Source organism: Chroicocephalus ridibundus, chromosome 5 (genome assembly GCF_963924245.1).
Source record: "Chroicocephalus ridibundus chromosome 5, bChrRid1.1, whole genome shotgun sequence".
In the NCBI taxonomy this organism is placed as follows: Eukaryota; Metazoa; Chordata; class Aves; order Charadriiformes; family Laridae; genus Chroicocephalus; species Chroicocephalus ridibundus.
In genome coordinates, this window is record NC_086288.1 from 12,198,384 (window position 1) to 12,222,940 (window position 24,557).

The 24,557-nt window shown below is 39.2% G+C and overlaps 1 protein-coding gene across 3 annotated transcripts in view; it reads left to right on the forward strand.

Moving 5' to 3' along the window:
* The window catches only part of INPP4B (inositol polyphosphate-4-phosphatase type II B), a 329,605-nt gene that overhangs the window by 299,307 nt on the left and 5,741 nt on the right, over positions 1 to 24,557 (forward strand). The window contains exon 26 of one of the 3 annotated variants that reach the window (XM_063335597.1): positions 23,597 to 24,119. The exons of 1 other annotated variant lie outside the window; for it this stretch is intronic. In XM_063335597.1, the coding sequence (XP_063191667.1) occupies positions 23,597 to 23,768 (172 nt within the window). In that variant the 3' untranslated portion in view covers positions 23,769 to 24,119. Of the gene's footprint in view, positions 1 to 23,593; positions 24,120 to 24,557 lie in introns of those variants that run through there. One more of the 3 variants, XM_063335599.1, reaches the window with a different exon arrangement.

Sequence of the window (24,557 nt, forward strand, 5' to 3'; positions counted from 1 at the left end):
GTTTTGTACTATAGTCTCACGCATTTTGTCTGTTTTACTGGGGTCAGATGTTCAAGTCTGTCTTTTGCAGGAGAATGTTCTCCAGCTGACTACAGAAGTTTCATTTCTCCTGGACCTCGTTTCTCCAACTTCTTCCCAAATACTAGTTTCAGACTTCTTTCTGATCAGCACCCCAGTCAGAGTCCTGAGAACTCTCTTGTGAGAACTTTCTCATCTTCCTCTTTTTCACCAGACTATTGCTTGAATATTTTCCTCTGGTAGCTCCTTCCTCCGAGGCGTGTGTGGCTGCCTCTGTCTGTCTCTTTTTCAGAGCTGGGGCGTTAGCCTCAGTAACAATACGGAAAGAACAGCAGAGCCAGTCCCCCTGTCTCATTGCTTTTGCTTCATATTACAGCAGTCATCATCTGCCTGGGAGAGCAGCAAGGAAAAGTCTTGTCTAACCCCTTGACCTGGCAGACGTTCAGCATAGATTGAATCCTCAAAGCTTGTACCTGCTGAATTTTAACAAGTCTTTGTTAGGAAGAGGTGATTTGAGATTCTTGCAGGAGCAGGCTCGTACAGTAGTTACATCTCTCATACCTTTATTGCCTTGGTGCAGAATATCAAACCCTGGTCTTCAGCATGGAGGTACTAGTAATCATCTCACAAAAAAATAATTAATAAAATAAAAAGCAGCTGTATTTTTTTTCTTCTTTCAATGACATTGTAAGTTTAAATTTTATCCATTCAAAATGAACTAACAATTGAATGTTAATGGAAAGCATTGTGTAACCTTAATTATAGTTGCCCTTTGCCTGGAACCTATAATAATATTCTTGGACTAATCACTGGGGAGGAAGGGAGTGTTCAAGGGCAAAAAGTAAAAACCTTTGCCACTCTTTGCAAGGAATATTTAGAGATGTGACCCAGGCTATATCACCGAAACACTTAGCTTTTCAGCAGGCAGGAAACCAGAATTTCTGAAGTAAATGCTTAGTTTTCCTATCAGTCCGTGGAGGGAAGGTAGTACCATGAGCAATCTGTATTGTCTCTAATTTTTGACACCAGCATTATGTGGGTGAGTCCTTGAAATGCACCTGCTTCTTCTTCATTGATGACGTACGAGAGGTGGGTAATCAAGAGGACTCCAAACCTGACAGTAAATTTGAACTACCAAGTGGTAAAACATACTGATAAATCAATTGCGGCGTATTACAGGAAAAAAAATAATGTTCCTTTTCCATTGAAAATGTTTGTCCATGTTTGGGTTTTGTCTTTGTGACAAGAAATCTTGATTCCTTGTGACCTTTTTGCTGAAGGGAGACCTTGCCCTTTGACTTAAGGATGTATATGACACAGTTCTCCAAAGGAGAACTAGATTTAATGGAATTCCTATCAAAAACTCACCCTGCTCTGATTTGTACTTTTTATTTCTCACTGAGATATCAACAGGGTAAACGATCTGCTAACTAGCCCATATTTAGTATTTGCCGTATCTTGACCCAAATGAGAGTATAGGGAATTGAGCTACGCCTTCCCTCTCAGTGAATGTTTTAATTATTCAGTATAGATAGTGAGAAAGGTGTGTAATTAATTGCCAAGTGCACAGCATGATTGCTTAGTTTTCAAAATGAGCCAAACAAAAAAACCTTATCCAATAAATCTGCTTTCCCGTTTAGTACCTCAGTCTGTGTCTGGATGCTTAATAGTGCAGTATTCAATTTTAACGCTGCATCTTGATTAATTAAAAAAAAAAAAGTGATTACGCTATATGCACTCCTAAAAAAGCTCTTCTGTCACTGACATAGATGACAGGACCATAGTTTTCCTGGACTTCACCTGCCATGGTCAGGCAAATCTAGCATCTATATTATCTGAAAATATTGTTTGGTGTTCACTTTTGAGATTCTTCTGGTTGTTTATGGAAGACTTCATTAATTGCCTCATTCATTTGGTGTTTTAGTGCTTGTACTTTTGCTTATTCAGAACTTCCATGAAAGACTAGGTCTTACCTGAAATCAGAAATTAGATGTGTTATACTCACCAGTGAGTAATACTAGGTTTCTTCCTGTTATATTTCACTTCTGTTAAAATTTTCTGGGAAAGAGTGGGGCAAAAGTCCTGTATGCATAGTTATTATCTGTTCCATGTGCCACTGCTGAATTATTGTGGTTTTGATGGTGTACAGCTAAATCTCAGGCAAAAAAAACCACTGCCAAGTCTAAAATTTAGATAAGAAAGGAGGAGGAAATGAGAATAAGCAGGTAATAATAGTATACAATAGTTGGTTAAAACTATCATGGATCCAATCTCTCCAAGAACTTATCTGCCTCTGAAATTATATTCTTCTCAGAATAACATAACACGGGCAGGGAGAGCTCGTAACTTCCTTCCTGCCGTCCCAGCCATGTACAGACTGTGGAGAAGTTGGAGGGGCCACAGAAAAGAGTAGAACTAGCTGCTATTCCAGAAAGGTTGTTTTGTAGTAGAAGATTCTGCATTTCTTCAGGAGCAAGAGGATGCAGTGTTGGGCTACAGCTCCGGTTGGCTTATGTAGAAAACAAGTAACAGGGACATTTCTAGGTATATTTTTGCTCTTGTTTTAGGCTTCTTTAATCCAGGTTAGTTTCTTTTGTAGGAATACTCCCTGATCAGATAATCTTCTTCTCATCTAGCATCCCTGTTCCATTTTCTTTCCATAAGCTCCCTGCTTTTTTTTTTTTTTTTAATTATTTTTTTCCTTTGGTCTGCTGCTCTATTTCCTCTTTCCTGTGAGCGCTTCCCTGTTTCTTTCTCTCCTGCAGTATCACCTTGGTATATGATATTTTGAAGAACTCCTTTGACAGTAGCCTTGCTCAGCTCAGGAGGGAGTTTCAGTAGTGGCTTCTAGTTGTGACTTTCTGTGGCAGCCCTGATTTCGTGGGTGACATTTCATAAATGTGTCCTCATCATTACAGCAAGCACTGGCAGACTTTCCCTGGCGTAACTAGCAGCAACAAGTTGTTTCTCAGTACAAGTCCAAGTCCTGCAGTACAAGTCCTGGTAGCTGTTTGTAGTTGCCAAAGGAGTTTCCATTTGGGCTATTATGTACTTATTATGGATTTCCTACTTCCACAATGTTATCTGTAGTTGGCAGGAACTACACCCAATAACAGAGTCAGCAGCATTATATTGCTATCCTGTTCTCTGGACCATTCAGAGATAAATTTGGGAGATAATTTTGGGAACTTGCATTCTTAATAGCCTAAGCCTCTACTATAATCTGTATAAATAGGAAGTATGTGTTCATAAGGGAATTAATGCAAAGGAAAGGTTGGAGTCCTCCCAAAATGCACAGCCAAATCACTCCATTGTTGACTCCCACCGTTATAACAGTTAAAGTGGTTTCTGCAACCCTGGGGCTTAGTGGTGCTGTAGTTGTATTGTGCCTAAACGTACCTAATGCCAAAATGACTGGGCGCTGGTTTGGCTGTGCATCTGCAGTGCTGTGTTTGTGCCCCGCTGTGAACTTATTTCCCTGCCATCTTATCTTCTCTCCCCAACCCGGATGTTGCCACATGCATATTGTGTTCCAGCAGTGGGAGAAGCACCTGGCGTTTCTCCTCTGTTGGAGGTGCTCCTAATGCCCCAGGAAGGTGCTAGAGCAGAGTTTCTACCTGTGCAGGGTCCTGGGATCCCAGGCAAGGCTTAGCCAAGGTTCAAGTTCCGTAGACCAGGGGGTTCAAAGGATGAGAATCACTGTTCCCTGTAATTTCTGTCATGGGATGAAATATGTGGGGCATATTTCTAACCAGCCTCCTAGTTAGATTACCTGTTAATGAGGCAGGAGATACCTCTGCCTGTGGTACTCAGAAGCTTCACTTTACCCTTGTGTAAAAGATTTCATAGTATCATGGTATTAGAACTATCATTCTTTTTTGAATCAGTTATTTGTAGCCTTCCTTTTTTTATTCCTTAAATGAGAGAATAGCACTTTTGGGGAGTAATTTGATAACTCTTGAAAGATTCTGAACATCTGTAATTTTAATATAAATACTGTTATTGGCAGGACTAAAGCTTTCCGTACTGATATAGTTAGCTCACTGAAGGAGTATGAGGTCAGGTTTGTGTCTCTTTTTAGGGTGGTTTGAAGTTTTCTGTATCCTTTCATGGGCTATAGACTGTCTTGGGGAATGATTGTCTGAGGTCCAACTGAAGCTTTTCCACAGTTGAGCATTTATAAGAAATGTCCTTCTCTTTCTACTCCCCTCATTCATCGTACGGGTTTCCTGATGTATAAGCAGCTTCAGTTTCATGCTACAGCCTCCCCCTTTAACCACGACTCTCTGCAGCTTGAGTGTGTATTTCCTTACGCTGGTGAGAACATAATAATCTTTGAGGTTTCTTATCCCTCGTTTGAATTTAGCTGAACTCGGTCAATGTGCACAAAGGTTGCGAGAATACACAAATGCATCTTCCTTCCCCTCACACCAAGCGCTAACATGTAACCTTTGCTTCTATAGAAAGACAGACTGAAAAGGCAGCAGCTAATTTTCATCTGCAGCAGATCAATGACCTGCGCCTTGCTTTAAAAAAATATTTTTCTCCTTAGCCACAGACCCTCACCAGTCAGCCTTGTCAGACAGGAAGAACTTGTTTAGATTACTAAAAAAAGGAAAGCATTAAGGAGCGATCTGCTCACATAGTCACATATTTATAAGAAAGACCTTGCTCTGGGATCATCTGATTAACAGGTTGTGTCTTGAGTAAAGTGGCAAGTCCTGGCAAAATAATGTGATTTTTTTATATGCTTTTTGCAAAAATCGCTCCTCACTGCTCCAAAGTTGTTGATTTATTTTTTTGATTTAAATCTACTTATAACTCATTCATAACTGTCGACAGTGGATCATCTACAGAATACCAAGTAATTGGCAACAGAAAGGTTTGCTGAGCAACTTCCAGCAAACTGCCTTGTGCTAGTGTGATAAGCAGAAGATAGGAGTGTCCACAGTAGGTTGTTCGGGAATGTTTTTCATAATACATTTCAGCCAGGAAATAAAAATCAACACCTTTAGTCTAGGTTGGTTTGGTTTTTAGTTTGAGGTTTGGTTTTTCTTTGTAGCTCGTTTAGTTTAACCTAAGGCTAGGATGACCTCTAAGTTTTCTGGTCTAAGTTTATTTCAGCTAATAAAATGGCTGTTACATTGAATGCCTCAGGAAAGCTAATAAAAATGGCTAAACTGGCACTCTGTCAAAGGCGTTATTGGCTGGTTTTTGAAATCATCGAAGTAGCATCAGGCAAAGGCAAGCAGTTACAATAATATCTCACTCTCAAAAGTCCATGATTTGGAATTCCAGAACAGTCTGCTTTGATAATATTGGTTATAACTGGTTAGAATACTTATGAGGTTTTAAACAGTCTCTGACATGTTCAGTGTTCGCTGTTTCAACTTTTGTTGTCATCAGTGTGCACTTAGAATATGCTCTATCCTACTTATATGTTGCTACTAGTTTATGTTGCTAGGTATTTCTAAGATGTCTTCTCTCTCATCTTATAATAAAAAAGATGTATCATGAGTTCATTTCCTGAAGAAAATGTGAAACTTTCTAATACCTTATCACTTCTTATTCGTATTGTATTCTTCACTTTCTCACCCATGTAGCAACTACTAATGTGGTAAGCTGCATATGTACTAAACGCCTTTCATTTAATAATCACTAGTTAAATGTATTGGAAGTAGGTCAAGAGCTGAGATTGCAGCAGATGTGCAAACACTTCTTAATGTCAAATGTTCTTGACTCAAAAAGCTTATAATTGACAAGCAAAGGGTGAGATAAAGAAATGCACTTGTATCTTTTTCCCTTTTCAGTGGAAGAAACAGGCTGTAGACATGTCAAGTCACTTACTCATGACCACACAGTCCTCTCCTCTTCTCATTGTCTGTTTTTTTTTTCTTTTTAAATAAAAGTTGCCTTGCTGTACTTGAATGTGCAATAGCAATGCTTACAAATTAGGTTCATTGCTGACATTCACTGTTCTGCACATTAATAATTCTCTTTTCCCACTCCTTTTTGCTACTTGGGTTCATGCTGACATACCACGTGCAGCAGTGCTGGCTGCGCAGTTAAAGCCTCTTTGCCTGCTGGACACCGCTGAGCTGGTGTGATACTGCCTGGGTGTTGGTGGCTAGTCCTCCCTCAGCATCATACCAAATAAATTCCGCTCTTGCTTTCTTACTGTGTTGCTCCCTATGTCCTCTTTCTCTGTGAAAATTTGCTGCTACAGTGGTATTATCAGGAAATTTGTACGCAATTGCTTTAAATATAGTTTGACATTTCTGTTACACATTTCAGTGTCACATAACATCATTTGCCATGTGAAGAGGCTACTTGAATTCATTCTTAAATTGAACTGGTACATGTCAGACCACTACAGGGATCTGCTGGCCAAAGTGCCCTGGGACAAAGCTCTAGAGGGAAGGGGGGCCCAGGACAGCTGGTCGGTATTCAAGGATCACCTTCTCTGTGTCCAGGAGCGAAGTATACCAACAAAGAGGAAGGCATGAAAGAATGCTAGGAGACCTGCCTGGGTGAACAGGGAGCTCCTGGACACACTGTCACACAAAAAGAAGCTTTATAAGGAGTGGAAGAAAGGACAGCTAGAATGGGGGGCATGTAAGGAAGCTGTTCGAACAGCAGGAGACCTGGTGAGAAAAGCTACAGCTCAGTTAGAATTAAACCTAGCCAGGGAGATCAAGGGAAACAGCAAAAAATTCTATAGGTATATTAGCGGTAAGAAGAAGACTAGGGAGGGTGTGGGCCCCCTCAGAAATGAAACGGGAGAGCTGGTGACAAGTGATATGGAGAAGGCCGAGGTTCTCAACGACTTCTTTTCCTCAGTCTTCACTGGCAAGGGCTCCAGCCACACTCCCAGAGTCACAGAAGACAAGGACAGGGGTTGGAAAGAACTGCCCATTGTAAGTGAAGATCAGGTTTGTGACCGTCTGATAAACCTGAAAGTGAACAAGTCCATGGGACCCGATGTGATACACCCACGGGTACTGAGGGAACTGGCGGATGAGGTTGCTAAACCGCTCTCTTATTATATTCCAGAAGTCATGGCAGTCTGGTGAAGTCCCCACTCACTGGAAAAGGGGAATCATCATCCCCATTTTCAAAAAGGGAAAGAAGGAGGAACCAGGGAACTATAGGCCAGTCAGTCTCACCTCCGTGCCCGGTAAGATTATGGAGCAGATCCTCCTGGAGGCACTGCTGAGGCAGAAGAATAACGAAGAGGTGACTGGGTACAATCAACACGGCTTCACCAAGGGCAAATCGTGCCTGACAAACCTGGTGGCCTTCTATGAGAAGGTCACAACATCAATAGACAAGGGGAGAGCAACTGACGTCATTTACCCGGACCTGAGCAAAGCCTTTGACACTGTCCCGCACGACATCCTGGTCTCCAAGCTGATAAAATATGGGTTTGATGGATGGACAATTCAGTGGATAAAGAACTGGCTTGACGGCCGCACCCAAAGAGTGGCTGTCAATGAGTCCATGTCCAAGTGGAGGCCAGTGACAAGTGGAGTCCCTCAAGGATCAGTACTGGGACCGCTCTTGTTTAACACCTTTGTCAGCGACATGGACAGTGGCATAGAGTGCACCCTCAGGAAGTTTGCCGACGACACCAAGTTGTGTGGGGCGGCTGACACGCTGGAGGGAAGGGATGCCATCCAGAGGGACCTTGACAGGCTGGAGAGGTGGGCCCATGCCAACCTCATGAAGCTCAACAAGACCAAGTGCAAGGTCCTCCATCTGAGTCGGGGCAATCCCAAGCACCGATATAGGCTGGGCAGTGACTGGCTTGAGAGCAGCCCTGAAGAAAAGGACCTGGGGGTGCTGGTGGACGGGAGGCTCAACATGAGCCGTCAGTGTGCACTAGCAGCCCAGAAAGCCAACCGTATCCTGGGCTGCATGAGGAGAAGCGTGGCCAGCAGGTCGAGGGAGGTGATTCTCCCCCTCTACTCCACCCTCGTGAGACCCCACCTGGAGTACTGTGTCCAGTTCTGGAGCCCCTACTACAAGAAAGATATCGATGTGCTGGAACGTGTCCAGAGAAGGGCCGTGAGGATGATCATAGGGCTGGAGCACCTCTCCTATGAGGACAGACTGAGAGAGTTGGTGTTGTTCAGTCTGGAGAAAAGGAGGCTCCGAGGAGACCTTATAGTGGCCTACCAGTATCTTAAGGGGGCCTACAAGAAAGCTGGTGAGGGACTTTTTAGGATGCCGGGTAATGGTAGGACCAGAGGGAATGGATTAAAACTAGAGATGGGTTGATTCAGACTGGACGTTAGGAAGAAGTTCTTCACCATGAGGGTGGTGAGGCACAGGAACAGGTTGCCCAGAGGGGTGGTGGAAGCCCCATCCCTGGAAGTTTTTAAGGCCAGGCTGGATGGGGCTTTGAGCAACCTGATCTAGTGGGAGGTGTCCCTGCCCAAGGCAGGGGGGTTGGAACTAGATGATCTTTAATTTCCCTTCCAACCCTAACAATGATTCTATTGTGCTGTTTATTTTCCCTCTTGTGCAGTGGAGGTGGCCCAAGAGGTGCTGCCAAGTAGAGGGTTATTCATTTTACTTTTGTAGGATTGGTTTTCCCCCATTAACCTGCCTTGCTGCATTCTGTAAGATACTGTCTTGTGTTCTTACTGCGACTTACTTCCTCTGCCCTTTCTTGAAGGGAAAATGACATTGTTTCATGAAACTCTTAGGGTGGACATGGCTAAGCTTCATGCTTAGTTTGCTCTACTGAAGTATTAGAATATTTTTTGTGACCAAGGTTATTGTCTGTCTCGCTGTAATTTGTGTAATTTTAATCTGGTAGGTTGAAAATAATTAAAATATTTTTCTGGATAAGAGGGCTGAAATCACTTTTTGGTGGTGCCTTTACAAGGCAACATTGCATACAGCAAAGTTTTGCCTTCTTATTACGTCACTCTGTGTGGTATAGCACATAACGTGCACACACACACACACACACACACACACAATTATAGTCAAAGACAATGTAGAAACATAGGAATCATTGCACTTCGTTTTGTCACAAGTTGCTGTTTTATATGTGACTTAACTGTATTTTAAAAAATGGCTTACAAACTTTACAAATATTTTTCCAATACAAGAAACAGTTTATTTCTGCGTCACTGTGGTTTCTGGTTGTTTTGCATGCTTTGATTGTCAATTAAAATGTAGTTAAAAGACCTGAGATCTTCATGTCCTGTAGGTTTGCCCTGTAGGATTACTCTCTTTAGATGAAGATACTTGTTTGTAGATGAAGATTCTAGTGAGGTAGAAGTGCTGGGAAAATCTGCTCACTTCATATAATGTGATAGAGCTACTGTTGGTTTTTCAGGGAGGATAATGAAACTTGAGTGTACTAGTATTTTTCAAATCAGACACTTTTTATCGCTTTCAGACAATGGGTATTCACTGGTAAGAGGGTGCTGAGCAAACATATAGCACAGTGGTCCAGAAAGGTATTTGTAGTTTTAGCTGATTTTCTTTAAATTATTTTTTGACAGAGGTATTTCAAATTCTATGTTTTCAGTCCCAAAGGCAATCATTCTTCCTGCTGTCATGAAGAATCTTCCTCCGTGCAGCATGATAGGGATAACAAAACTCATTTCAGTCTCAATTTAAGTTTAATTCCAAGGTAAAACTTAAAATGAGGTGGTAATGAACTTGAACTCACAGTTTTGATTATCTCCTGCATGCTTATACAAGCGCTTCGACACAGTACAGGTATTTTCCAGACATGGTTCTGTTCTGAGAGTGTTTGTCTCTTAAGCAGATTAAAAACTGAAATTTTCTGCTTTGCTTGCTGTTACAGTTACTATAGTAAGAACATTTGGAATTCAGCTCCTAGGTTTGAATAAGACCTACCTAAATACATACTCAAAAGAAGAAAATATAATCATTGTAACTATCATGATGTGATAATTCTAGCAAATAATGAGTTAGTAAGACAAAGAGACTGATCCTCTGAAACAGAGAATGATGAAACCAATTAAAACCATTTAGGAAGCAAAACTCAAAAACATGTTTCACAGTTCCAGCTGTGCAGTCCAGTGGGTACTGTGGTGATAACAGCCACCATCTCCCTCAAAGTCTTTGAATTTGGACAAGTATGTCTTTTCGAAAGTACTGGTTTGTGCTACAGCCGTCTAGAAATTTGCCATCAGAGGTCTCTGGGGAGCCCTGTCCCATGTTCCGCTCTGAGCAGCCGCATCGCAAGCACGGAAGGGAATGCAGATCTTTAGAATGCTGTAATCGGTCCTTTCTGGCCAGTCTGTTCTTCACTAACAGTCCACACAATTAGCTAAATTGAAAAGTATCCTCTGCCCGTGCATTTGGCTTTTCTAGGCACAGATGAGGTAACAAACCTCCCCAAATGTGCCTTTCTGCAGTGGGGACTTCACTGATCTCTATGATAAAATATAAACAGATGGAATAACGAGACCACGCTGGGCTCGTAGAAGTCAAAAGACCTTTTCCCAGACAGGACCAACACCTGCTGTTACAGTGGGCTGATTTATGCAAATACCACCGCATTGTTATTACTGCATTACAAAATGCATTAAGCATCCAATTTCCTTTGTAAATGAAGCAATGTATTACCTCAGTAGCTACTTTTGAAGCTATCTGCACCTTAAAACACAGATGTTAAAACTAATGGAACTAAATGAACCCCCTCTGAATTGTAATCCTTGAATAGAGAAGTGTTTTTAGTAGGGGTTTTTTAATTATAAAGTTTATTAAATGAAATACACGTTACAATGGAGAGGAGAAAGTCAAGTGATCTTTTATGGCAAAAATAAAAACTCTAAACTTGCTATCCATACTCCATTGGGTATGAAATGCCAAAAGAGAAATAAAAAGACATTTAATCTTATTGCAAAGCTTAATGTTCTGTACCACATTGTAACAGAGCCCAAAACAGACAATTGCTTGCTCATAAATCTTTCTTTTATTCACATTACAGAGAAAAATCAAGACTGTCCTTTAAAAACAGTCAATAGTCAAAGTAAGCTTGAAAGTTTATGTTGTTAGCCATCATGTTCAGCTGTATTTATGGTGGTGGAAAGAAAATCCAAGGCTTGTGTGGTTCATTTTGTAAGCGATGCAGTGGTAGCGCAAGTATGGGCTGGAGATCATAATGCTCTGTAAAGACTGGGGCGGGGGGAACATTAGGCAATTAACTGTTGGGGACATTTTTTCCAAAGGCCTTTGAATTCAGTGCTACGGTCATAACCAAGCTGTTTCTATCGTAGAACTTTAGATACCTATCGTATGAATATCTAGGTTAAGAATTCATGTTCCCGGTATGCCCCTTGGAGGATGGTTAACTACCTGATTTAGGTGCTCCGAATCATCCTGTCGATGTTCTGTAGACATATGGGAAGCCTGGGCTGTAAAATTTGTCACCTAAAGACTCACCAGTCTGGGTTAGGGAGTATATGATGTGTTGCCTTTTGAAGGATTTGGATCAGATCTTGGTAGTGTATTTTGTTGCTGTCGCAGTAAACAACTGAAGGTAAAATAAAGGTAGGAGGGCAAAACTTAGCATGGGGGAGATTTTGCTGGCATCTGCATACTACCAGTTGTGTTTTAAACATAAATTTGTCACTGGACAACGATTTATGTATTATCATGAGGGTCAGGGAAGCCAGAAGGGTTTTGTTGTTTTGGTTTTTTTTAAAAAAAAAAAGTAGAAGAAATTACTAGTGCATTGTTAAATTGCTGTTTAACCTTCAGCCACTGCAACATTTGTAATGCTTCCTTTGTTTATCTGCTTAGTTTATACAATAAAATAACTACTGCATATTTTGATCTTTTGGGAGTAAAAGTCCACTTTTGTTAGTTTCCTGGCTTATATAGACAGCAGTAGCCATTAAGCAATGTACTTAAAGTGCCATTATCATAAATTGTTGTTTGTATGTATTTTTATATATAAACTTTTTAATTTGATAGCTCTTCTGGACACATAGTTACTTTAGCTTACAGAATTTTGGGAATGCTATGAATTCTGCAAATATTTAGCCATTTTAAGTAGACAGATGGGTAGAAGTTGTTTTTTCAAAACCTGTTCAGTAAATGTTGTTCTAACTTTTATACCACCGTGATCTGATGTATTTATTTTTGAAAAAGAACTTATTTACAGCTAATATTCTTTAGTCAAAATATGCAGCTAATCATTTGAATGAATTGGAGGGAGAGAAAGCTTTCTAAGTAATCTCCTCTTTAGGGAAGTAAATGTTTAGTAGATAACTCTTCCCTTGCCCTCAGATTGTCTATTACTACTTCAGTTGTTAATTATTCTGAACTCAAGAGAACATTATTGGGCCAATGTAAAACTGTAATTTTTCTACTGAAATTTCCACTAGCTCAGAATAATTCCAGTTTAGGATGTATTATGGTGTTTTAAATTTTCTACAGTGTTCTGCAGGTATTTCATGACTATGTACCATACCTGTGAAAATGTCATTATTTTATGCACCAAATATTCAGTCTGCACTGATGTACATAGTCATCTGACAAGTGCAATTGCTGACCTGCAGTCACATGCCTTTAGCTTTGTTTGAATCTCGTATCTGCCATCCTTAAGTGTTCATGCAAGGAGCAAAACTGAACAAAAATAGTTTAAACATTTCTGCTACATGTTTGCTTTATCCATGTTGTAAGAGAGTAGGAAGGATATTATTAACCTGGTGGGACATAGACTGTGCACGAGACAACTCTGCCCCCTGTGTATATTAATGAGAGAACAAGAGATGCCTGTAGCTTGGCAGTGATAATTTTTAAAAATTGCTTTCGCTGTTTAATTGCAGCTTTTGTGTTTTATTGATTGTATTTAAGCTGTCAGTAGCAGTGCATTAATAGCACATTACAGAATTTATTTCTAACTAACACAGAATTAAATCCTAATAAAATGAGACAAGCATGATTCCAGCATCCTTTCCATGTGTTGGTTCTGGTGAGATGATGTGAAGCTGATTTAGTTTTTAGTAAAGGTTAATTGAGAGTAAAACTATGAGAATGGTTGAGATCTTTTTTTAAAAGAACATTGCATACCTGTCCATATATATTTGTGTTCATGGCAGAGGATAATTTAAGCAGTTTAAAAGTCTTGATCTCTGCCGTGTTCTTACCAGTGCAGTAAATGTATGTTGAAAAGGGAAATTGTTTAGTTATGAGAAGCCGGTAAATGCTGTGCAATGGCCACAGAAATGCAGTATTAGCCAAAAGACAAGGAGAGCAGCAGCCTGCTCAGGCTAGAGTAGATGGCTGCACTGTTTCATAGTTCATTGGCCATGAGCAAGCGCTAGAGAGGACTGTGAATGCTGACACATCTCACTGGGCCCGGAAAGGCAGTATCATTCACAGGGAGGTTAATGTGAGATATGTTACAAGATAATTGAAGGGCATTAGCATTTATTAGAAATTAAAAGGGAAGCAGAATTTCTTAAGGCCTGCCACGGTAATGGGCATTTGGGGAGGATGAAGTGTTTCCAATTAACAACCTATGTGCTGTCTGGCTGCACTGTAGATTTTTCTGTTTGACCACCTGGCCTCTGGCTCGCAGTTACTCAAGCCAAACACTTTACGCATGTGAATAAGTGTTACAGTTTTTCTTAGTGATTAAAGAAAAACATGACCAGAAACATAAGCAATACCAGGATTAAACATCTCTCAGACTTGACTGGGTTGAGAACTGTGTTCTTATAGAGTGTAAAAGAGGTGGTACTGAAATTGCCTCCAGCACACTCTCATTCAGTGTTGTGTTCTAGGGACACTGAAGTTATTTCAAGACAGGTTTTTTCTGGAAAATTGATGCAGTGTATATCTAAAGTAGGAGCACCATGAAATGCTGTCTTACTGAAATGTTTCTTAAACTGTTTCCCTTCCAGCATGCAAAATAACCAGCATACACAATAGAGTAGAACACACTGTAGACTGAGATAACTCTCCACCATCTCAGTGAGGGAAGGTTTATACCCTCCTGCTACCTTCCATGTCCCATCCTGGAGAAGGAAAGAAGGAAATACTCAAATGTTGCTACTGGCTTGCTGCTTCTTCAGAAGAAAATAGTAATAGATTATAAGTGGATAAGTTTTCCACAAAATCTTGGATGTTTCCAATTTTATGTTACATGTTTTGGAATTTTCATAGTAGAACACCCTTTTCCCCCCAATTATAAGCATTTTTTTAAAAGTATACATTCTGCTTGCTTGAAGGTGATGGCAATTACCACAATTAGTGGAAAGCCCCACTGCTGTACTGCTTTGCACTTCCACATGCAGCTTGCTGCGATGTGCTTGGGGACATTCATTCTTCACATATCTCTTATCTCAGAGACTCCAAAGCTGCAGGAATTGTCCATTTTCTGTAGCTTTTCACAAGCTGCAGTTCCCAAGGCATTGTAGTGATAACTCTGGTGAGAATGCTTCCTCACTACTGATTGCACATTTTAGAGAATACAGTCTGCAATATAGAAAAAAATAATTTAAAAAAATAAATTATATGTATCTGATAGTTCAATCCAGGTCAAGAAGTAAATTGGCATTTTTTTTTTTCATCTGTCAGTGACTTACCTCATCATTAAGTGATACTGCCAGTGTAGTGAGCTCTTCTTTTTCTGTTCAGGGAGTCCTGAACGTAGTTCTTCGAGCATATCCTGAGAGCTGCATCTTTGATCTTTGGCAAACTGTGAATTGCTGTGACTGCAACGAGCCAAACCATATCTTTCATTTCTTTGTAACAGTAGGGGAAAATGTAGCATTATTATAGAGAGCAAGATATTTGCTCGGAGTTATAATTTGTTTGTTTACTCCTTGCTGCTAGTAAAGGCTTAGGGATGCAGGAGGTAAATACACTGCTTATTGAATCTTTAGTCTATAGTGATCTCAAATCTTCAAAAGGTCATTTTTTTCTGGAAGTTGTAGAAGCAAACTGTATGGGTTTTCATCTCTTCACTCTCCCCATCAGTGCTTTGCTATTTTGCTTATAAAGTGATGGTCTATGCTAATATTCACTTTCCAAGATGATGAAGGGAGTTTGGAAGAGCACGTCTGAATTACTGAGAAACTGGCAGCAGCATTCCACATAAAAATTTCCTAACAAACATGAGTAGTGACAACAAAGAGAAAAAGCTTCTAAACAGCACATTTGTATATTTTACAAGATTTCAGCTTCAGTCCTTCTCCTTGTTACTTGGGGAAGAAAAGTACTGCTACTACAGGCTCCAAAAAACTTTGGCCATCTTCTAAATAGATGGTGTACCAAAACTAGTAAAGAGAAAACAGTCACATTCACTCTCGTAATTTCCAATAGAAAGAGTTTGTTCTTCAAAGTCTCTACATATTACCTATCACCAGAAAGGACAACAAATGTTTTCAATGCACTTCATGAGAATTTCAGCCCAGCCTTGTCATTTGCTCTGAATGAAGTGGATGAAAAATATAGTGCATTTGGGATTCAAATAGGATGTTGCTTGCATTTTATAAAACTGTTTTAGTTATGACTAAAATCACCCCGTGAAAGAGAAGGGAAGGTGGTTTATTGATAGGACTATTGGGGTGCAATCTCCAGACTGCTACAGTCTGCATCCCAGCTTATGCGCTTTTGGCTAGGTGGTCCTAAGTAGGGGAGCTTTCTTTGCTGTATTTAGTGCTCCTGGTACCAGCACTTGCGCACTAGCTAAAATCAGATTTAGGTGGACTTTTTTGTGATTGGAGAATCTACATGTGCACTAAACTCCCTATAAATACACCTACGTGCTGTGTGTGGCACTAGTGCTCAAAGAATGGCAGGGATCAGAACAGATCAGATCTCAAACTGTGTTTTAAAAAAATGTGTTTTAAAAAAAAAACAAAACAACAGTATCAGTATGCTGGTTGAAAGTAATGAATGAACTGGCATTATTTACTTGAAATGGAAGAGTAGTTTTCAGATCTTTCCTGGCATTTATTTTATGACTCACACATCGGTTAATCCCGTGAAGAGATTATGTGAATTGGTTTCATTAATCAGAAGCAGTCACATTCCTCCTTTTGTGTATCTCAAACCAAAGTTGCAGGTATAAAATGCTACGACAAAATATTCAAATTTATACTTACTGCTGTTCAACACCCTCCTTGCTTAAAATGACTCCAATTACAAGTGCAACATAGATTAAGTGATCCCCTGTTTACACCAACAGTTCTCTCTGACCTTAATTTTGTCATCCTACCCATAGATTTGAACATCTAGAAATTAATGTCAGATTTCAAGCATCATTCTTCACACATGACTGTTTAGTTGTACAGCAAACCTTTTCTACCTCTTAAATCAGCTTTTCCACTTGCCTTCACCATGGGGAAAAAAAGGCTAAAAAAAGCCTTTGCCAAAAGAAAAGGGATGATTCATGAAGATTTTTCATGGTCAACAGAAAGTATTTAAAACCTGATTAGACATATGGAAGAGAGAATTTACCATGGGTTTATGTTTCACTGTGCTATGTGAGCTGAATGTATAATCACATCCTTAGTAAAACTCCCTTGCTATGACAGAAACAGACTGGAAATAAGCGTGACTCACTAGCCAATTATACTAGTGCCATAACCTTATGGAAGGGAAATGTCTTGTGTGTTCAGAACTTACGTGAAGGATGTAGTCATCATGACTTCACACACGCTCAGATCACTAAGAAACCTGAGATTTGGCTTGTGATTTGGTTGTTTTCCTGCACAAAGGTGTAGATCACAGTTGCTTTAATGTTAGCTGCACATTGGATTGAATTTCAAATCGTGCAAGAGATGTTTGTCAGGAAAGATTTTGCAGTCTTGTCCTGAGAATTTCCCATATATGTAATCCTAATACTTTATGGAAGAGTGTCTGGGAAGATTATTAGAACCAGTGTCTGTGAAGATTATTCGTATTTTTTGATAAAAAGAGAAGCCTTTGTCGAATCGATGTGTAATACTGCACAGCAGTATTGGTAAATAGTAGAATGAAACAGCAAATCCTTTGCTAGAGCATAATAGAGGTGAGAATCATGTTTCAAAAACCACTCAGCTGTCTTGACAGGTAAAAAAGAATCTCTTCCGCAAACCCATCACTTCTCAGTTCTGAAGCTAATCCCTCACACAGTTACCAGAATGATTTTGCAGGACTTGAAGCCTCAGCCCATGCTTGTAAATTAAAAACCACTGGGGAATGTTTCTAGGACATGATCTCAGTGATTTTATACAGAGAAATTATTAAATGTTTCTTGGTATGATTTTGGTGGATTTTTTAGCACTCTCCTAGGTGGTTCCTGGGCAGTTCAGGAGTTGGCACGACCAAAGGACTGTTCCCACGAGGTGGCCTCTGGTCAGCAAACTCTTTTGGTAGATAAGAGGACATAGGCATATAACATGAACTTGGTTTTGCGGCTCGGCTGGAGTAGCAGGGAAGTGCTGTGGGTGGGTTCAAACTGCTAATGTAGGTGTCTTAAAAGCAGCAGTGAGGAAAATGGGTTGTTGTGATTCTAACTGAAATGTTTTGTTTATTTTTATTATATTTTCACTGTATGAATTTTGTCAGTGTTACTATTTTACCACATAGTTGCTCTTCAGTGTTGTGGGGAAAAAACATTCCTGCAGGTGTTTTCTATCAGTCACAAAGGAAAATATTAATTCTTCTGCAATCAGCAGAGATTTCTGAAGGCTGGGATTAACACTGATGAAGATGTATATTATCAAATAGCATATGTTTTGTGCATATTAGTTATAAAGCTTGAAGCTGCCTTTTCATCTGTTCTTCAGAGTTAATGGTATGTTAAAAGTAAACAGTAGGGGGTTTTCTCTTTGGTGAGTCAACAATTTTGGGACAGATTGAACAAAAGTGGAAATTTTTCTGTTTTTCAGATCTGTCTGAAATGCTGTCTAAGCAAACTAAAAATGTTTAACCTAGCATTTAATATTTCAGCACTTTCTCTTTAACTTTCTCTAACGTAGGGCAATATTGAAACAAAAATTGTGTTCCTAAAGAAGTAGTCAAAATATTTATCTTAGACCCTCCCCTTCTTGGAATGAAACTGTCAGGTATGGACTGATGTCGTTTAACCTGTACTGTATTTTCAGGAAATTTATTATATGCCAAGCAATAATTGAGCTCTTTCTATATTCTCCGATTTTGGTAAATAACAAAACACCTAACTTGGGAACTATTTTTGTTGCTGTAATCATGTGAACAAACAAATAGTGCTCTGATGTTTTATCATTGCACACTAGTAAACAATAGATGAGCACATGCTTTTGTGCCCTTTTTCTGTTTTGGTTTTTGGTTTTGTTTTTTTTTTTTTAAAGTATGGATATTTTCCTAAATTTTATTTCAGATTTAACTTAATGTCTTCCTCTCAGACTGGGAACCCATAGTAACAGCAAAAAACCTGAATTACTGTATATTAACTGTTTTTCAAGATCTAGGTGTCATGTCCTCATGACTACATCAGGAATCTGCTGCTTGGTCTAACTCAGTGGACAAGCCTCATGTTATACGATGTGCTCTCCTCTTTATTGCCTAAATAATGGTATTAGGAAAGTAATGTGTTATAACCAAACAAGGGAGAGAAGAACGGAGTAGGGAAATAGAGGATGCTGGCTAAAGCAAAAAGAATGGGGGAAAAATTTGCAGTACAAAAGGTAAAACAAAAAGAAGAAGGGGGTAGTGTGACAATTTGATAAACATATTAGATTGTTTGTATGGTTTGGTGTATGTTTAAATAGCAGCTGTCTCCAAATAACTGATTGAATTAATCAGCATAGGTAAATCTGAGACTGATCATCAATTTCAGTAATGCCAGTTGTTTGTTTTGAACCAGAGCAGAGATTATAGGATCATATAACCAGCAAAAATTGATTTCTAGCATCTTTTACTTTTTTAATATCATCAAGATTTGAGGAAAAATGTGTAATGTATTTGCAACAATATGCATCAGAAAAGGAATTATTGTAAAGATCGTTGATACACAGAAAATGTCTCTGATGGTTTCCTTCCTATATCTTCCATTTTGAAACAATGCAGAAACATTTCTTATTTTTTACAAATTGATGGAGGTTTTATTGTATCAACTTTATCTTTCAACATAAAAGGTTGTTGCCCAATATCCCTTTATATGTTTTATCTGAGTTCTGCTCTGATTCAGCAATCCTCCAGTGCTAGGCTGAGATCTATTTATTTCCCTCTCAATCACTTTTTGTTCTTCTAGATGTTACAGTGCAGCATCTTCATAATGGCCAGGAGATGTTCACAAGGATTCCATCTTTCCCCTTTGAAAAAGTTAAGGCTACCTTCTAGAACTGTAGCGCTGTGTGTTGAAATAAGTTGATTTTTCTCTGAAGCATTTCAGTGAATCACAGTAACATGTACAACGTAGAAATTACCTGCTTTCACTCCAAAAACTTTTTTTTTTTTAAAAAAAAGCAAGCAGACAGTATTCTGTTTATAATCTTTGAGAGGGCTGAAAACACTCTTTAGAGAAGCTGCTTCTTAAAACATTAAGACTATTATGATAGTTTTAAATGAAAAGAACAGGTAAGTAAGCAAAATTGTGTAAGATTGAGAACTGTTAGCGATCCCTTCTATTTGAAGAAACGTCTGTGCTGCTATTGTTGTATGGGGTTAAAAAGAAGTATCTCACTTGTGCCATTTTTTCTGTGCTGGCACTGGGGTTTGACAAGAAAAACCCAGCAGGCCCAGAAACTGCTTGCTTGAGTCTGCCTGCAAAAAAAAAAGGAGAATTCACTCCATGTGCTGTAAGACATGAATTCAGACTGAAGTCACTGATAGCACACGGGATCATTGTGTTGATAGAAGGCTGCCTATCTGTTCTACCTGAAGCACTGGTCTAGGACATTTCAGCATTTCCAGTATAATTAATAGCTGGAGTTGGAAAAGTTCTAACAAGAGAAGCATATATCCCAAAGTGTAAAAATGCATCTCATCCAAAAACCTTGCACAGGGGTGTCAGTGTGATTGATAATCAAAAGCCAGAGTGTGCCCTCATATGTGTGCTTGACTTTATAAGGACTCTTGAGAGGCTTCTTTTTTCCTCACACCATTTTCGTTGTCTCTGCTCCACTGCTTAAGAGGTTCAAACAATTTATCATCTGAATTTAAAACCAACAGAAGATACCTGCTGTTTTGCCTTTGTCTCATTTGATAGGCATGCAGCATTATCCCAATAGGAGTTTAAGATGATAAAACACCATGTGAGATAGAAGGCAGGCTGAAACGGTTATATCATCATTAAACTTACAGCACCCTTGGCTGTTATGATGTATTTGTGCTATGTTGTAAGCCTCAAATGAACAATTCAAAAGTAAATGAATAAAAATAGTACCATAGGTTAGAGAGATGTTCATTACCCCAGATGTTACAGATTTAGAAGCTTTCACTATTCCTCTTGAAATTGTGTGTGTGTGTAAAATAAAAACTTGCTGGATATTTTGGGCATCGTCTTCCTTTCCTTTAGTGTGAGTTCAGAGCTGTTAGAGTAGGCTTTGTGATGGAGAGAACATCCAAAACTCTGGCTATACCTTTGCCCCATAATGGGGTCAGGTATCGCTCTGTTCTGGTTGTGCTGAGTGTCAGTCAGAAGCCAAATAAATCCAGATGACATGGCACCAGCTGGATTCATGCTGTTTGCAGTAAAACTTCTACAGGTTTTGATGAGCCAGGGGAAGCAGTGTTGTCACGCTGCTGACAGCTGGGTGCAGGGCCTCGCTTTGTTTAACTAGATACATTAGTCACTGCGGAGAACACTTTAAGATATGTTAGAAGACATTGTCACTGCAGTGGTTTGAAAAGTATTACCAGAGCTTAGCAAGGCATCTGACCGTGATCAAATATTCTTCTTAAATTAAAAGCATGTTTAGGTATTCTGCTCAGCCTGTTCTTAGGTAGCTAATAATGGAGCTGGATCCTCTTGCTCTATTTTGAGGATGTCTTATTGAATCATGCATAGAATGATGTGACTAATTTGTGGAACAGAAGTCCCTGTGCATCAGCTGTTCACTGTGGTTTTCCTGGGGGGAAGATAGGACTTTCTATGTTGAAAGACACTGATCATTCTTTTCAGCATATCAAAGAACAAATGTACTGTGGGCTTTTCTATTGAAAAAAAAAATAGAACAAATGGCTTTTATCTGTATTTCCGTCATTACATCTGAATAAATCTCACCGATGCTAATGGGACTTGTAGGAACATAGATAAAAGACAGTCACACTGTCAATGAGATATGGAGCAAAACAGAACAAGGCACACCACAGAGGTAGGAGGGTTCATCCCTGTAGGGGCAACCTGCAAGCGTGGAACTCAGCCTGCTTAGAATTAACTATTGGCACGCAAAGCTACGGCTCTCTGGAATGAAGTACCTAACAGCGGCTAATGCAGTGGCTGTGCAAGCTCACTGAATGCTGAATTGGATGGATCTTTTAGAGAAAAAAGAATTCAGTTTCTGCATCCACTCTGCCATAGGGGCACATAAGAAGTCTGTGATGGAAGACACCCATAAGGACAGTCCAAAAAGCACCTGGGCTCTGTGACTGGGAAGGAATAGATGGGGACTGTGAGGGTTGAGCTATAGCTCTTGATTGTGGGCATAATTTGGGGGTAAGCTGAAACCAGCAGATTCACCTTGAAGAGTAGAAAAGGGGTGAGAGGACAGTGCAAAAGGTCAAAGAGGCAGACTTGTGGGATCCTGTAGAGATTAAGAAAGGAAAAACAGCAAGCAGCATGTTTTTAAAAGTATGTAGAAATATATGATAAAGGAGAAAATTAACAAAGAGCAATACAGTTAGTCCTCGCAACTGATCACAAATGGTAATGTTATCACTGTGAGCAGATGAGGAAGGAAACTCTGGGGGTGGACCCTAGGACAAAGGTGTTAACTGGAGTGGTCTGATACAGAACACAGAAATTATTTATTTCAGTGTAAATCACAGTGTTGACAATGCCAGCATGACCTACAGTTAGCTTTGTTCCTTGACAATTTCTGAGAGGATTTTGTCTAAAATAGTTTAGTTCTGTCCAAGTTGTATCCACAGACACTTGAAAACTGTAGACCAAAAGCAGCGGACACACTGACACCAGTAATGGCTTTGACCTAGATTCAAATATTAGGGATTTTATTTTTTATCTTTTATTTTTCTATTTAAAGTAGTATGGGTTGTCCTCTTTCTTAGTGTAACATACAGATTGAATGTTCAAAGCAAAGAAACAAATTAACTTATGGAAGGCTTCTTTAAAAGGAAAATTGTGCAAGGTATGGTTTTGATCAGCCCCTTTGCTAGGATCCCACCTGTAAATGCAGTTCTTGCGCCTCTCTTGCTATTCAAACTCAAGAAACTCAACATTGCCTTTTAACGCTTGAGTCAGAAGGCAGGCTTTCTGTAAAATGAAGTGACTGCTGCTGTCTTTGATGTACCCTTCTCATTTTACCTGCGGCCGTGTGATATTACCTTTACTGTCTTACAGCCCCTTTATGGTCTGCCAGCATTTTCTTTCTCGAAAAAACAGCATACCTGGGACATGCGCTTCTGAAAAAGCACTGTGTTGTAAACTCATATATTTGTATATTCTTAAGTCAACAGAGAAAAATGATGAGTTACCTTTCCATCCCAGAATATTCATAGTAAATAGAAAAATAAAAATCTTATCAGTCCTTACTGCCAAAGGAAGTCCATAAACAGTCCATACTCCTGAGTGTATGCAAATAAAATTACGTTCAGAGGGATTGAAGAGGTAAAGTTAAAGTATGCATAATTCTACTTGTTAGAGAAGTTACCAAGACTACAATAGAAGAGACTGGCAGTGATTTGAAAGTATCCCTGCTGCTTTGGCAGGAAAACGACCGCACAGCTTACAGTGAATCAATAGAACTTCACTGTAAGCAGATCAGTTCCTAACCGAGTTGACTGAACAAACTACAAGATAACTTTCTTATGGGAATGTAGGTGTGAGCCTTTAAATACGAAGAACTGCTGTTGACTTCAAAATTGAGTCGCCATCACTGATGAACTTCTGAAGAAGTCAATTTACCGTCATTTAAAACTATTTTAGAATAGTTGTTAAATATTTCAAATAAGAGCACGTGCTCTTTCTATTTCTGCCTATATATTTCCTAATAGATAGTGAAACAGGACTGAAAAGCCTCTGAACACCATGGAGACACTCTTTTGTCAGTGTTGCATTGTGATGCATTTGTGATGTTTTTTTTCTTTGCTTCCTTAACTTTTTTTTTAAACTTCCTTATTTAATTTCTGTTCAGTGTGTATGTTCATTTTAGTGATACTGTAGTTCATCTCATAAGTTATTTAATTTTAACTTGTGAATACTACTCCGAGGCACCTAGCAGGCTTAATAACGTTAGCCACCTAGTCATCGTGCTTCCCAGGTCAGCTGTAGAACACAATAAATCTATTGGAAGTACTTAGCATAAATCTATTTCATCAAAATGGCTATATACTTTCACTTTGTCAAAATACCTACGTGTTGGCTTTCTTTGCTGTTTAAATGCTGTTCTATTTGTTCCTAACTTCCCCTGTTTAACAGCAGACAAACCCAGGGAGCACTGAATGAATCGGATGATCCCGAAACAGGCTGTCTAACTGATAACAAGCCAACTTCTCGACACTTCTATCCTGTCGCCTTGCTGCTTGTCAGCTCACACTTGCTGGTTGTGTGGCTTATTTTAAGTCTTGCTTTGCTATTAGCCAAATATCAATAAACTTCACTTGTGTTCCTTTCTTTTCTACAAATAGCAACAAACTAACTTTAGAAAAAGGAATTATGCTGTAATATTTCTACAGTCTCAGACCCCAAGAATTCGTCTTTAAGATACAAATGTCTGAAATGTACTATGTTTTGTTATTTTTTTTCTGAACTCTAAGAAGTATACTATGCATTGAGTGAATTGATTTGCTCTTTCTGTTCATGATAAAGCTTTCCCACTGTAATTAGCTCAAAGAAAGCCCATTTACAATGCTGTCACTGTATACAAGAAGATGTGGAATCCTGAATGCTTGAACCCTCTTCCCAGAGTAATTAGTCTGACAAAAAAAAAAAAAAAAAAAAAAAAAAACAAACAAAAAACAATTTGCACAGCACAAACTAACCCCTAGACAAATATTACAGGGTGGTGGTTTGTGAGACTTAACTTTCATTGTGTTATTTTCATTGTTATTAGCTGATGGGATCTTTTTGTTTAACAAATGATTATTACTTTGCTACAACTAACCCTTTTCTGTCAAGTAACTAAATGGAATAGAGTAAGTTCTGGTTTGTAATGGAATTAACCTGTTTGTAATTGTTGCTTTAGTTGCTTTTGCTTTCAAGACACTTTTATATTCTTTTTAACAAAGTCCTGTTTATGTCTTGATGCACCACTTTGGCACTTGTGACTTTTGTACTGTATGTGAACAAACATCCTTCCTTTATAAAGCAGAGAGTTGGATTGGGCTGTTTGAAAAGCCATTCTCTCTTTTTTCTTTCCTTTTTTCATTGCAAAGCCGAACAT